At 40.0% G+C, this 14,059-nt stretch overlaps 1 protein-coding gene across 16 annotated transcripts in view; it reads right to left on the reverse strand.

Annotated features, from left to right (window-relative positions):
• DTNA (dystrobrevin alpha) overlaps nt 1–14,059 on the reverse strand; it is a 340,154-nt gene that overhangs the window by 77,456 nt on the left and 248,639 nt on the right. For all 16 annotated transcript variants that reach the window (XM_078060439.1, XM_078060446.1, XM_078060445.1 and 13 more), the window contains one exon: nt 3,538–3,623. In XM_078060439.1, coding sequence (XP_077916565.1) covers nt 3,538–3,623 — 86 coding nt within the window. The remainder of the gene's footprint in view (nt 1–3,537; nt 3,624–14,059) is intronic.

Genomic DNA, 14,059 nt, shown 5'->3' on the forward strand with positions numbered 1-14,059 from the left:
ACTGAATATATTTACTTTTGACTAACATTTTAGAGTTCTTCTAAGCAAAGTGCTTTCAGTTAAATTGTTTTTGTCAAATTGCTCTCAATCGACTTACCAGGAAACCACAAAAACCACCTTCTTGGGATTAAGTATACAAAGAGTGACTCCTCAGCCGGAGAGCTGGGGACACATTAGGCTGTGATTCAGATCCAGCACTCTGGGAGAGGGCAGCATCATATATCTCATGATCACACTATCTGTTTTTGTTGTTCTCCAGAATTTGTGACTCTGAAATTGATTTCTGCAGACTGGAGAACATGGTCTACTTCCAATGAGACTCATGCATTGGTCAACTTCTTTCATTGCACTGAAGAGGATTTCCTTTGGCCACTAGGTAGCATGCATGCCTTGCTCACTGATGGTGGGGTGAGGAGAAAGGACCCTCGCGGTGACCTTGTTGGCTTTGAATTCCTGGACATGCAAGAGATCTGCCGGGCTTTGACAGTTGGTAAAGATCTGCCCAGAAACTTAGTTATCTTGAGCTTTGTAACTCTGCAGACATGGTTCCTTGCTGACCTAACAACCATTCCCTTGGTCTTTATGGGCCCCAAATTTCTTCCTGCGCTAAGAAGGGAAAGCAGTGGCATTTCCCAGCCCCGGAGGCAGGAGTGGGTTCCTCCATGACTATCATGGGCATTCCTTTCTTGTTACCAGTAACTGGTGTAGTCCTGGGCAGTGACACTTACAGGCTGGGGGCCTCTGGAGTGAGATGTGACTCCTGAGATTGCCAGACCCCTCCTCCCAGGAGAGAGAGAAAATCTGCACCAGTGAAGCCTGAATGGAAAGATGGAAAGCACTGTGGTCCTTGATGACACAGGATTAGCTTGGTTCATGAAAGGCTCCAAGGACCCCCAGGAAGGTCAGAAAACTGGTTCTCTCAGTTTTCCTGAAACTTATGTTAATATGGAATCCTTTTATCCATGTCCCTATTAATACAACATTAAGTATTTGGAAATGATTCTCAAAACTTAAAAACAAACCATGTATCTAATGTCTTCAGCATAAGTGGCCAGTTGTGACATGAGGTCCGCAGACAAGGCCCTGCAGAGTTTCCTCCTCTGCCCTGGTTCGCTGTGCACAACTTTCTCTTCCCAGGCTAACCCTAGAGGAAATGCCTCATGGATTACTATGAAGCTGTGTTTTAAAAAAGGACATTGGTTCCACCACCTTCTAATTTAGTTATTATCCTCACTCAAGCACTGCGGCAGATAGTTTTTAATTTTTAAAATATCTTTCAGGCTAGCTAAAGAGAAATTAATCTCTCCCTGTAAAGCCTGCTTGGGCTTCTCTGAATCCGAAATGCATTTGACTGGTCCATGGAAGGAGGTTCCCGAAGTGTGGGGAGATGTGTGCTTGTGGGGTTTCCATGTGGTCCAATGACACAACTCTGTCTTGGAGTATGTCTGGGGAATTCCAGAGGAACAAAGAGTTTTTTTTGTTTTTTGTTTTCCTGTATCTTGCTCGTTTCCCCCCCTCTTTGTGCATCAAGAAGAAAGAGATCACACTCCGAAGCTGACAGGCAGCAGGTGAGAAAAGTGCCTGGAGGCTGTGAGTCACAGATGAGTAGAGCTGGGAGGGACCCTCCGGGTATCTAACAAAATCCCCAAATTTGGGATAAAGATGGAAGCCGAGGACTAAGGAAGTGGAGTAACTTCCACAGAATAACTCAGCGAATTAGTCACATAGCTGGGCTTACAAGCTGGGGTTCCTGCTTCTCATGACAGTGCTCTTTCCCACATAGCATTATAGCCCAAACTCATCATATTTAAGGTAAGGGAAAGGGGTAAGTGGAAATTTTTCTTTTAAACAGCAGCATATACATCATTTAAAATAGTTGGAAATGAAAATTCTCGTCCCCTACCCCTACCCTAGGTCTTCTGAAACAAAAACTCTGAGACTGGGACCTAGAAATCTATGGTTTAAAAAGCCCTCCAGATGATTCTATATATCCTAAAATTTCAGAACCACTGGTGTAGAGAAAAAAAAGTCAGGTTCAAATCCTGGTACCACCTTAGCTAAATGATTTACTTTATGCTACCTCTCCGAGTCTCAGCTTCTTTACCTAAAACAAACAAAACTCTTGTGTTTTCTTGGTTAAAGAACTACCACATTTGGTGACAAAATGTACATAAAAGGGCCCACAATCACTCAATGCATCTTTGCTACATGTTTTTACTGGAATCCAGTTAATTCTCAGTCTGTAGTGTTTCTGTGCAATTCTTTTTTTTTTTTTTATTGTTTTGTTAATCCCCATACATTACATCATTAGTTTTTGATGTAGTGTTCCATGATTCATTGTTTGTGTATAACACCCAGTGCTCCATGCAGAATGTGCCTTCTTTAATACCCATCACCAGGTTAACCCATCCCCCCACCCACCTCCCCTCTAGAACCCTCAGTTTGTTTTTCAGAGTCCACAGTCTCTTATGGTTCATCTCCCCTTCTGATTTCCCCCCCTTCATTCTTCCCCTCCTGCTATCTTCTTCTTCTTCTTCTTTTTTTTAACATATAATGTATTATTCGCTTCAGAGGTACAGATCTGTGATTCAACAGTCTTGCATACTTCACAGCGCTCACCATAGCACATACCCTCCCCAGTGTCCATCACCCAGCCACCCCATCCCTCCCACCCCCCACCACTCCAGCAACCCTCCGTTTGTCTCCTGAGATTAAGAATTCCTCATATCAGTGAGGTCATATGATACATGTCTTTCTCTGTTTGACTTATTTCGCTCAGCATAACACCCTCCAGTTCCATCCACGTCATTGCAAATGGCAAGATTTCATTCCTTTTGATGGCTGCGTAATATTCCATTGTATATATATATATATATATACACATATACTACATCTACTACATACTATATTCCATTGTATATATATACTACATCTTCTTTATCCATTCATCTGTCGATGGGCATCTTGGCTCTCTCCACAGTTTGGCTATTGTGGACATTGCTGATATAAACATCGAGGTGCACGTGCCCCTTCGGATCTGTGCAATTCTTATGCCTCTACCCTGGCAATGTCTACTTTGGAACCTTTGGGATTCCCAGTGATTTGAACAGCACTGGCTAAGAAGAATGAGGAAATGTGCCAGGAGCTTTGGCTTTAGATTACCTAAAAAAGGGAGATTGTCCAACATGGCTTTCATGTCCCTATGAAGACGGACTTACGCCTGTAAGGTGGTATAGTACAATGAACTTGAAAGGATATACATCTTACTTTAATATTACAGGAAGTCTAGTTGGTGATACTCAACAGGTTATAACTAATAATAATCCATAAGTAGAAGGAAAACATTCATATCAATAACATTTATCTAATATGAAAATATTTCTGTGATAAAATCCAAAGATCCATGAAGATTATATTTCAAACAACTTTCACAGAATGAGGAAAGTCCAAATGGGCAGCAGGACATAGCAGAAATGGGGAAAAGAAAATGTGGTACATGGGAGGAATAAGCAAAGAGAGACACAAAGAATAACTTACATCTTAATTTGTCCATGATCTTCCCTCCACACAATGTGGCTAAAGCCATTTTGACAGCAAATACTGAAATTTTACCATGGCCTTCCCTGTTTATGATGAGAGAGAGAAAGAGAGAGAGAGAAAAAAAAAGATGTCATTTGGAGAACTTCCAGTAATGAGATCTGACATTTTGTGTTCGGTAGAAATCATAGGACACTGTAGCTGCGTACATTATGTGAACATATCCATTTTAGAAAAGACCATGAATACAATTCAACACAAATTTCTGAAAAGCTGTCTATTCAATGTTTCCTTTTTTCAAGAGAGAGCAGAATCTTCAAGTTATTCTTTGTATATGTCACTTGCTCAAAGCATGAACTGGCAGCTAGAGGGATATGTCCTATTTAGCCATGGATTACAATTACAGAACATGATTTCACTCTGGGTTTCATAAAATAATTTTATGCATGATGATTCCACAGTGTCTATAATTTATTTAAACAAGGTTTCAGAAAAAATTTTTTTTTTTTTTTTGGTCAGAGAATTCCTGAATTTTGTTAGAGTAACTGTGGGGACTTTTCCATCACACTTTTTTTCCACCCATCATTTCCTATCCACAAGCTGACTGTGTGTATGTGATATATTTACTTTTCAAAGAGAGTTGCTATTTTAAAGGGGCAAATGTAAGAGCTCTGTTTGAGCTCCTTCCACCTAAATGACACCAGATCTGCCAAATTTTCATTGATTCAGGAAGTATAACTAACGTGTCCTTCACAAAATGTGATATAAAGGGCACACTGTAAGAAGTATAATATTTCAGCTAAATGATTTTCCAGCTGGGATAAACTGTTTATTCTTGTATCCTTGGAATCAGTCAGTGTACCCCATTAGTAATTCATTTCTTTGATAGTTGCTACTCTTAAGAATGATCAAAGGAGTTATTTAAAATAATAATGTGGCTGAAAGGTAAGAAAAGTATTGACAAGGGTTTAGTATATAGAATAAATCATTTATATGAATAAGGTCCATATATGTGACATATTAGAAGAATAAGGCATAATAAATAATTGTGTCTTTGTTCATTACTGGACTCCAGAGACAGATCATTTGTTAGTCATCCTTGTTGCTGTCATTCTTAGCATAGGATCTCAAATACAGCCAGCCAGAATGCAAAAGTGACTGAGCCCTATCCTAGTGGCTCTCCCATTTATATTTCTAGGCCTAAGCACCAGATCTATATAATTATTTATTAGAAATAATCTTCCTTGGATACTTCATGTCAAACCAAGTATGTTCAAAGTAGAACTCATGATCGTTACAAAGCCCTCCCATCATTCTCAGACCAACCCACTACTAACCTGCTTCTGGTTGTCAGTCCCTATTCTGGTTGTCGGACTTACCATGTACCTAGTTACCCAAAAATGAATCCCGGGGAAGGGGTTACCCTTGACTTTGTTTTCTTCCCTAATTTCCCACCACCTGAATAAATGTCTGAGGGACTCAGATATACCTCCTACCTGTATATTAAACCCATTCCCTGCTTTCTATTCTAACTGACATTGCCTCACCAGCTCTTGCGTGAACACTGTAATAACTTCTTAAATGATCTCTCTGCTTGCACACTCACATCACAGATTCGACTATAGTATTTCATTATTTAAATCTCTGATTGCCTCTGTTTGCCTCCAGGATATGGTTACGACTTCACCTGTTCTCTCCAGTCTCACCTGCTACCATTTCTGTTGAACTCCACTCCCCGGTCCCAAGTTTAATGCCCCTGCCCTTCCTACCACCTTTTGCCCAGGACTCTCCCACCTATTCATCAAGACTCAGCTCAATATCATCACACACCTGGCTCTGGAATGTGCAGGCAAATGCTCTCCCCTTCACTTTCACCTACTATTTGGCACCTATCACACTGAGTGAACTTAACTTGTTTATTTACATGTCTGCATGTAATGTGACCCCACACTCTGAGGTCCCTGGGGACAGAGACCATATCTTCTAAATTAGTTGAATTCCTAGCACCTTGCACTTCAGCACTTCGTCTCCCCCAGAATTAGTAAACAATATACTTCTTATGTTAATTAATGACTACTAATCATTATAACAGGTGCCCCTAGAATTTTGAATGACCACTCACTTAGTTGTTTGCTAATTTTAGAGCAGGTAGCTGTTAAGAAAAATGCAATGATGTTGTAAAAAACCTCATTCAAAATTATTCCATGTGCACTGTATTCCCAATTGCATGGATAACCAGAAGTATCAAAAATTTTATTTTAGGGGTGCTGGGTGGCTCAGATGGTTAAGCGTCTGCCTTTGGCTCAGGTCATGATCCCAGGGTCCTGGGATCGAGTCCTGCATCGGGCTACCTGCTCAGTGGGGAGCCTGCTTCTCCCTCTGCCTCTCTCTCTCTTTCTTTCTGTCTCTTATGAACAAATAAATAAAATCTCTAAAAAAAATTTTTATTTTAGGAAATAATTAGTTCCCTTTCCTCAGCTGAAACATGGTTCAAATTATGAGGACAGGGAAATCTACCAAGTGTGGAAGAATAGGAGCAATAAAGTGATAAAGTAGTCTTCAAAACACAGAGAAATTGAGGAGCATTATATGTGAGACTTTAAGAGCAATACCAGTTTCTTTCAAGGAATCAGAGAGAACAATTTAACTCACGAAAGAGGATAGACCACAGGTAATATTGGCACAGAGTTCTCCACAGGATGAAATGATGATAGCTCACGAATGAATTCTTAAACCTTAGTTTTTAATGAAGAAGATCATAGGGAGATCATCAGTTCTGTATTGTTCTTGGAAATGCAAGATTAATGCTATTACATTCAGGAGTGGTTGTATCAGAGCTATTCTGCCAAATTGACACAATAAATCTAGATAAATCACCAAGTGGAGGGCAGTTCAATGAGAGTTTTGCAGGAACTCAAGGGTGAAATTAGGCCACTGGAATGTATTGTTATGCAAGTCAGTGTGCCAGATTGCAAAGGTGACCCTTGTCACTAAGAAGTGTATGCAGGAATGTAGATCTCGGGAAGCACACCACTGCTGGGTGAATTTAGACCTTGCTCAGCCCTGGTATTGGATAAACCTTGAAGGAATTTAAGGAGTGAGTGGAGATGAATGACTCCACAATGAAAAAGAGGGACACCGAAGATCTAAATACACGTGGATCTTTTTTTTTTTTTAAGATTTTATTTATTTATTTGAGAGAGAGAATGAGAGAGAGAGGGAGACCATGAAAGGGGGGAGGGTCAAAGAGAGAAGCAGACTCCCCTCTGAACAGGGAGCCAGATGAGGGACTGGATCCTGGGACTCCAAGATCATGACCTAAGCCGAAGGCAGTCGCTTAACCAACTGAGCCACCCAGGCGCCCCACGTGGATCCTTTTAAAAAACATTTTCAGTAGATATAATAGGATGAAGAAAAGTGGAGGGGTGGGGAGAAAGATTTTCTAAAGGCCTTCGACAAGATTCCATACCAAAGGCCATTACTTAAGGTCAGCTTGGGATCAGGGTCCCTATTTTCTTTTTTTTTTGGGTGAAAAAAGTGACATTAACAAAGGAAGCAAGGAGTATGGAGAGGTTGGGACATCCCAAGGGGATGCTCATGGGAATCATCCCTGACCGGGGCCGTTTGATTCATGAACAGTTCGGAAAATCCCTTAAGTATCTAGGAAGTGGAAAGTCAAGCTCATGAGGATGGTTAACAGGAAGCTCCCAGGAGTCTTATGCAAACGAGCAGGAAAGCGACATATTGTTCCAAAGTGAGTACGCACACGCAATGCCTCTAGGAGTAAAGCAGTCAAACTGCAAATATGGAATGTTGGCCGTTGGCCACAACTCTGGAAGCAGACCGGCCAAAGCGTGCTGAGGATGAAAAACATAGATTGTCCCTAAAGCTGCAGGCCAAACAGCCTTGGAACGGCAACACCAGGGAAGAGTGCTAGAAAAAGTCTATACTCTTGTCTCGTTTTTATGAAACGCTATGGCAGCACATCTCCCAAGTTCACGTGCAGTTCTGAGTGCCACTAAAGAAAGACCGAGCAGAGCCAGCCCTGTTTGAGAATACCGCGTGCAGTAGATGAAGTATCCATCAGGACGATCCACTTCCTGGGTGGGAGGGGCCTTAGAATCAATGACCCGACCACATGAGCTATTCTTTGCGAATAAAAGTTGCTAGTGCAGTTGATTCTTTAGTAGTGTAAGGCACAGCAAGAGCTTTAAAATGAAATTTACTATTAGCCTATCATTTTTTTTCTTAAAAATTTTATTTTTTAAGTAAAAATTGTATTTATTTTAATATCTTCCCTTTCAATGTAGAGCAAGAACACAATTCATAACACATTGCTTTCCTCTTTTTCCCCACTATTTGGTTTTTGGCATAATGTAATATATTCTATTTTTTAGGCCAGTTATCCTGAAGTTCTTGCCAGTACAAACTTCACTTTCCTGTTCTAGCTTGAGGTCGAAAACCACTCAATTAAATTCCTATACCAGCATATAATTAATACCTTAAAGGGTATTTAAGACAATCAAAAAAATTAGCAAAAGTACAAACTGAAATTGCTTTATAAGTCAATGTTTCCTTAAATCTTTTATTTCCCTTATACTTTGTTTTCTCACTCTGAAAATTTTCAAATTTTCCTAAGAGGTGACTGATTAAAAATGGAAACCAGAAAGCACTTACCCTTTGGTTAAATTATATGCAAAGATTTGTAGAGTCTCTATCTTAAAAACATAAATTACTTTAAAGTTCGACTCATCATAATAAAAAGTGAGTAAACTGCATTACACTGGGCTTTTCCCATGACCTCACAAAGAGACAAACTGATTTCTTTGAACTAAGAAGGTATTGGTTTCAGGGAAAAGTTGTCTGGGAGGAAAAATCTGCTTTTGACAAGAAGGGAAAACAGCAAATAGATATTGATAGGTCTGGGAGGCTAGGCTGAATTCGGAACAGAATGTAAATTTTCTCCAAGTTGCCAAGCAAGTTTCCTGTTTGAAATTATAGAATCCCATGATAAATTTTAAGTTGTTGAAAATGAGATTTGAATTCTGACTGATTCTTTTTGGAACAGGCTGGAGGAATTATTTTTCTATTTAAGATTACTAAAACCAGAAGCTCTTCTTTTACCAACACATTTCACAAAAACATTTGGTAAGCATTTTGATGAGCACAGAACTCAAATTGCTCTTTCTCACACATTTTGGTGGCTTAATTAACTGAGAAAATTGTTTCCTCCTCTGGCTTTCACAACATGCCTCTATCATAACTCATGTCTTTATCTGGGAATAATTTTGTTCATATAGATCACTCATTTTGTAACTCAACAGATAATTACTGACGATGCCTCGCAGGTTGGGGATATAAAGGTGAATACGGTATGGCTCCTACCCGCAATTTGCTCACAGTCTATTGGAGAAAAACAGTCAAAACCAGTTAACTTTAATACACATTTTTGGAAGGGTGAGGGATCTCACCTTTCTTATCTTTCATCCCCAGCCTATCCTGCGTGGCACTTAGTGCAAAGCAAGCTCTTAATACATGTTAATTAAATTAATGAATGCACATGTGAAAAGAAATTTGATTTACCACTTAAATTTTCTATTGAGAAATGCTAAGTGTTTGGGTGAAATTACAAAAATTGACCTTACGGTCCTTAATCTTAGATTGTGCACTCGTGTGATACCTTGAATTTTGAAGTGATCACATACATAATTACTCTTATTTTTTGGGTTAGTGAAGTTAACATGCGAACAGACAGAAATCCTTCAGTGGGCTGTGGCATCTCTTTGGGCTTCCCATCATGTTAGCAAAACATTTGGGAAAAGAATTCCTCATAACACCTGGCCATGTGAGTTTGGCAGGAATTTCTCCAGAATGGAAGGGGCCAGAACTTTACCCCTATGAAATTCCATTTGCCCCTCACACCAAGTCTAAGTCCGACATAAAGGTGAGTGACATTAAGGCTGTTCATTTTATCTACAACTGTGAAACTTCTTTGAAAAGAGATCCTATTTTCGTGACATGTAAGAATCTTGGAACAAAGTCTTTTCTACTAAAACAAAATTTTAGCGATTAGAGGAAAGTGTTCTGTGGAAATCTTGAATTTAAGATGTGGTAAGAAAAAAAAATCACCAAACACCATGTTAAATATCTAGTTTTAGCCATATAGATAGCGAAAAAAAAAAAAAGAGAAGAATATTCGGTTTTAGAGACCTCTTTTCTTCCTTTGCTCTCACACATCCTCACAGCCTCAAACGTGAACGATACATTTCATTGGTGTGCTGAGAAAGGGCCATGTACTTTGTAGTACATCCTGCATTAAACATCAAAATCATTTTTTTAAAAGATTTTATTTATTTATTTGACAGAGAGAGACACAGCGAGAGAGGGAACACAAGCAGGGGGAGTGTGAGAGGGAGAAGCAGGCTTCCTGCTGAGCAGGGAGCCAGATGCGGGGCTCGATCCTGGGATCATGACCTGAGCCGAAGGCAGACGCTTAACGACTGAGCCACCCAGGCTTCCCCATCAAAATCATTTTTAAAACTCAAAAGGCAGAAGGGTTTTGGCAGAGTTCCAGAATATTTTATATCCACGTGGCTGAAATAGCACTGTGGTACCTTTCACAGCCCCGGGGGTCTGGGCAGAGGGGCTCAGCAGCAGGACTGGATGTTCAAATGGCTCAGCGAGGGGCAATATGTCAAGCAGAGAGGAAAATACCAGGATTTTGTATTCTCTGTGAAAGACTATTATATGATAGATTTGGAGTTCTGGATGGCTGTCGTAAAACTGACTCTAAATCTACAATGTAATATGAGTTAAGTCCAAATATTTCCTTTGCATACACTCTGTTAGATATGTCTAAATAGCGCAAACCGGGAAGGTGAGGAATGTGAGCCTAATAAAAATATCCTGAAAAAGCAGGGTAGGTCTGGGGGAAAAAATGTACACTAATTCTCATTAAAAAAAAAAATGAAACAGAAAGCACGAATAGAGCTGAACTTACCCTGATGCCTGAAACAAAGGATTTTTTTTTTCTCCCACTCACCTCATCTAGGATGAAGCTGTATGACCTGCGCGTTGTTTTACCTCCCTGTAATCACATTTTGTCAAACCGGGAGGGTTTTTGGCACACAGGAAATGCTGACAACATACTAGCTGTTATTACAATTAGTATATTACTACTAACATTGGAGAAGTGGCGTTAACAATACAGCCTGACACCTGAAAATAGGAACATCACTGTTCCTTTTAATATTTATCATTGTCCCGACTGTGATATTCGTATGACTGAATATATGTGAAAATGTGATATTCGTATGACTGAATATATGTGAAAATAACATTTGCTAAAAACAAGGCCACTGTCACATAATCTACCTGAGGAGAAACTTCCCTAAGAAGGAAGGTTCTAGTGAATTGAAATGAGATTAAGTCAACAGCCTGAAGTTGTTCGTGTTTCCCAGGGAAGTAAGAAGAGAGTGAGAGAACTACATTGAAGTTTTTTGTGAAAATAGGATACCCCCACATTAGTAGTCACAGACATCTGATTTTCTTCTCTTGTGGAGCAGAAGTAAAAATAGAGGTTATGAACCTAGATGTCAGAGCAACCTTAGACTCACTAGTCTGGCTAAGATACTAGAGATTAAAGAGGACTTGATTTCAGAAAAAGAATGAAAAGAAATCAGTGTGATGAGCTAAGAAAAGTCAATCATTGATCATTCATTCATTCATCCACAGATTCATTCTGAGCTGGATATTGTCTCAGGCGCTGTGCATACAGAGAGTGAGACATGGCCTTGCTGAGTGGTAGCTTGCGGGAGGCAGTCATACACACAGTCAGATATGCACCGTAAGGGAAGAGCAGAATCATGTGTAAGGAAGAGCGAGGTCTGGGGCAGGGGGAGTCAGCTCAGCCATGAGAGGGGAAGGGCTTCCCAGTGGATCAGTGTGTGATGCCCTCCTCTCCAAAAGGCCATTAGAGACTTTTAAGAATTATTTTCAAGATCACAGTTACCCCTCCATAAGCTGTTGAAAAAAAAATATTGTCCTCTTGTAACTTGTTGTCATGTTGTTTTTCTTTCATTACTCTCAATTTCCTTAAAAATAATAGTAACGGTGAGAAGAAAAGCTGCTGCCAGGCTGTCAGCAAATAAGGGAAGGCAGCAGGCTCATTCCTGGGGTGTGCGGAAGAAAGAGACGAGATGCACAGACTGGCTCAGGCTGTTTCCTCTCAGTCCCTGCTCCCTGATTCTGACGTCTCCTTTCCCACTCTTCCCAGGTGCACCCATCCATTTTCCTAGGGACCCTGGAGAAGACAGTGTCTGGGGTGGAAAGATCTGCTTAGCAGTTGGTTGGTAATTGATGACTGGTTGACTCCTTCTAGATACAGCCATTTTTAGAAGGGAAGTCAGGAAGAACAAAAATCTAGACTCAAGAGCCTGACTATTCAGAGACAGAATGGCAAGCATTGGTAGAGCCACTGGGCACAAATGCTAGCCCCTAACATTCTAGAAATCATCCTGCATATGTAGCTACACACTCTCTACCTCCTAAGAGGCTGACTTGGTGGAGACACCTTGCAACCAGCAGACTGACCATGGTCTGCAGTAAGCATGCCCGTGTGAGAACTGAGACCCGGGTGTTTCTTTGGGGAGAGAAGGAAGGACTGCTATTTTTGGGGAACTATGTTGTGAGAAGGCAAGTTTGGCTCTCAGGGCCACAGCCAAGTGCAGTGGGCTTTGAACCTCGTTTTACGTTACCATTGTCATGGCGGACTCCACCTTGCTGGGTCTGGTGAATTTTAAGGCACTACTGAAACAATGACCAAGTTTCTCTGAATGCAGTTCTTATTCTCATTCTTCATGAATTTAAATCACTATACTGTCTTTCCTTTTTAAAAACATATATAGATGACCTCTTTAGAATGCAGGTTTTAATTTTATTTTAGATTTTTCTCCCCCTGGTTTTTATATGTTCATTTAAATTACAGCAAATGAGAGAAAATCCCCCAAATGTTTCAGTGATTCTATAACAGCAACAACATATCTTTGATGTACTAGGGCTCATTCACGTCTACCAACATGCAGAAGGCTCCCTTAAACACTTGGGTTCTGTCGTGGGATAGGTGGTAGGAAGCGACATCAGGTTTCCATACTGCATCTTATTTGCAGAAATAGGAGTTTACTATTATAAGAAATTGAATTGAACATTCATTTTATTCTTAAGTTTCTCTTCTTACATTCACTTCTAAGTGAGTATTTCCGGTTATATTCTCTCCCCAGTTAGTGATGCTTCCTTATGGCTTACATCTCACATCGTCTAGAATTTCAAAAACCATCAGATGGAAATGCGAATATCAGCAGAACTGCCTATACTCATTTGCTATGCCAAGAGAGAGAAGACAGGAGTATCTGTAGACTGGGCTCTCTCTATGGATGTGTCTGTAGATCTGTAAAATGAGATTTCTCTATGTGGATATTTCAAAAAAATCTACTACAATGAGATTATTGGAAGTACACATCAAAGCCCTTTTTATCCGTAAGAAGAGTAAGAACCAAACAAATATTCCATTTGAACATTCATGTCAATGGCTCCTTATCTTGGGATAGTCCTTAAGTTTAGCATTCATCAATCTTGAAATAATTATCAGTAGCTGTTTAGGGAACATATACAGCCCATTTTTTCAAAGTGATCTTCCCAATATTTCTAAACAGAAGTGAAAAACCTAACTCTATTGTATATTTCTCATAATATGAGAAATAATGAGGTATGGTATATTATATCATATAAAATACAAGATATGAATATATTGTCTCTCTCATATATTTCACAAAATCCCCCTTCCTTATGGTTAATCTGGCCCCGTTTCTATATTTATGGAGTGGATACAAATTATTTTTTACATTTGAGCCCTTATGAATCCTCCAGGAATACTCTAAGATTTGGCAAGAATTATATTTCTCTTTTTATATTTTCCATTGTTCCACTTATAACAAATAAGTGCCCTGAAGACACTAGGGGCAAGTCTGCAAGCTTCCATGCTCTTGTCAAGGGGGCAGGATGGAAATGCCATTAGAGCAGTTCCATAGCCTGGTTCCATTCTGTCACCTGTCATGTGGAGCCATAGTCTCCTCCACCTGCCTGCCGCTCGGTTACCATAGTGATTAGGCCAAAGCAGTACATCAGTTCTGAAGTGTGTACAAGCTAAGCATGGGATCTATCAAGCCAGACTGCTTGTTTCAGAACTGTTTATTTCAGCTCGAGAATTACTCAAAATATAAATGTCCCGAGACAGTAATCTACACTGGTCAAACCGAGCACGAATAATTCTGTTAGCACTCTAGGTTGTAAAATGACAGCTGGTGACTATTGTGAGTGGCATAATAACATTAGCCTGGCTGGAACATCTCCAGGGCTGGGCTTAAATATTCCCAAGCATTGGCCAGACAATGAGACTAAGCAAAATCTTTTGAGAGTCTTGAAATGCGATTGCTGAAAGGTCAAGTTACCAATTTTCCTTTCCAAT

Source organism: Halichoerus grypus, chromosome 13 (assembly GCF_964656455.1).
Source record: "Halichoerus grypus chromosome 13, mHalGry1.hap1.1, whole genome shotgun sequence".
NCBI lineage: Eukaryota > Metazoa > Chordata > Mammalia > Carnivora > Phocidae > Halichoerus > Halichoerus grypus.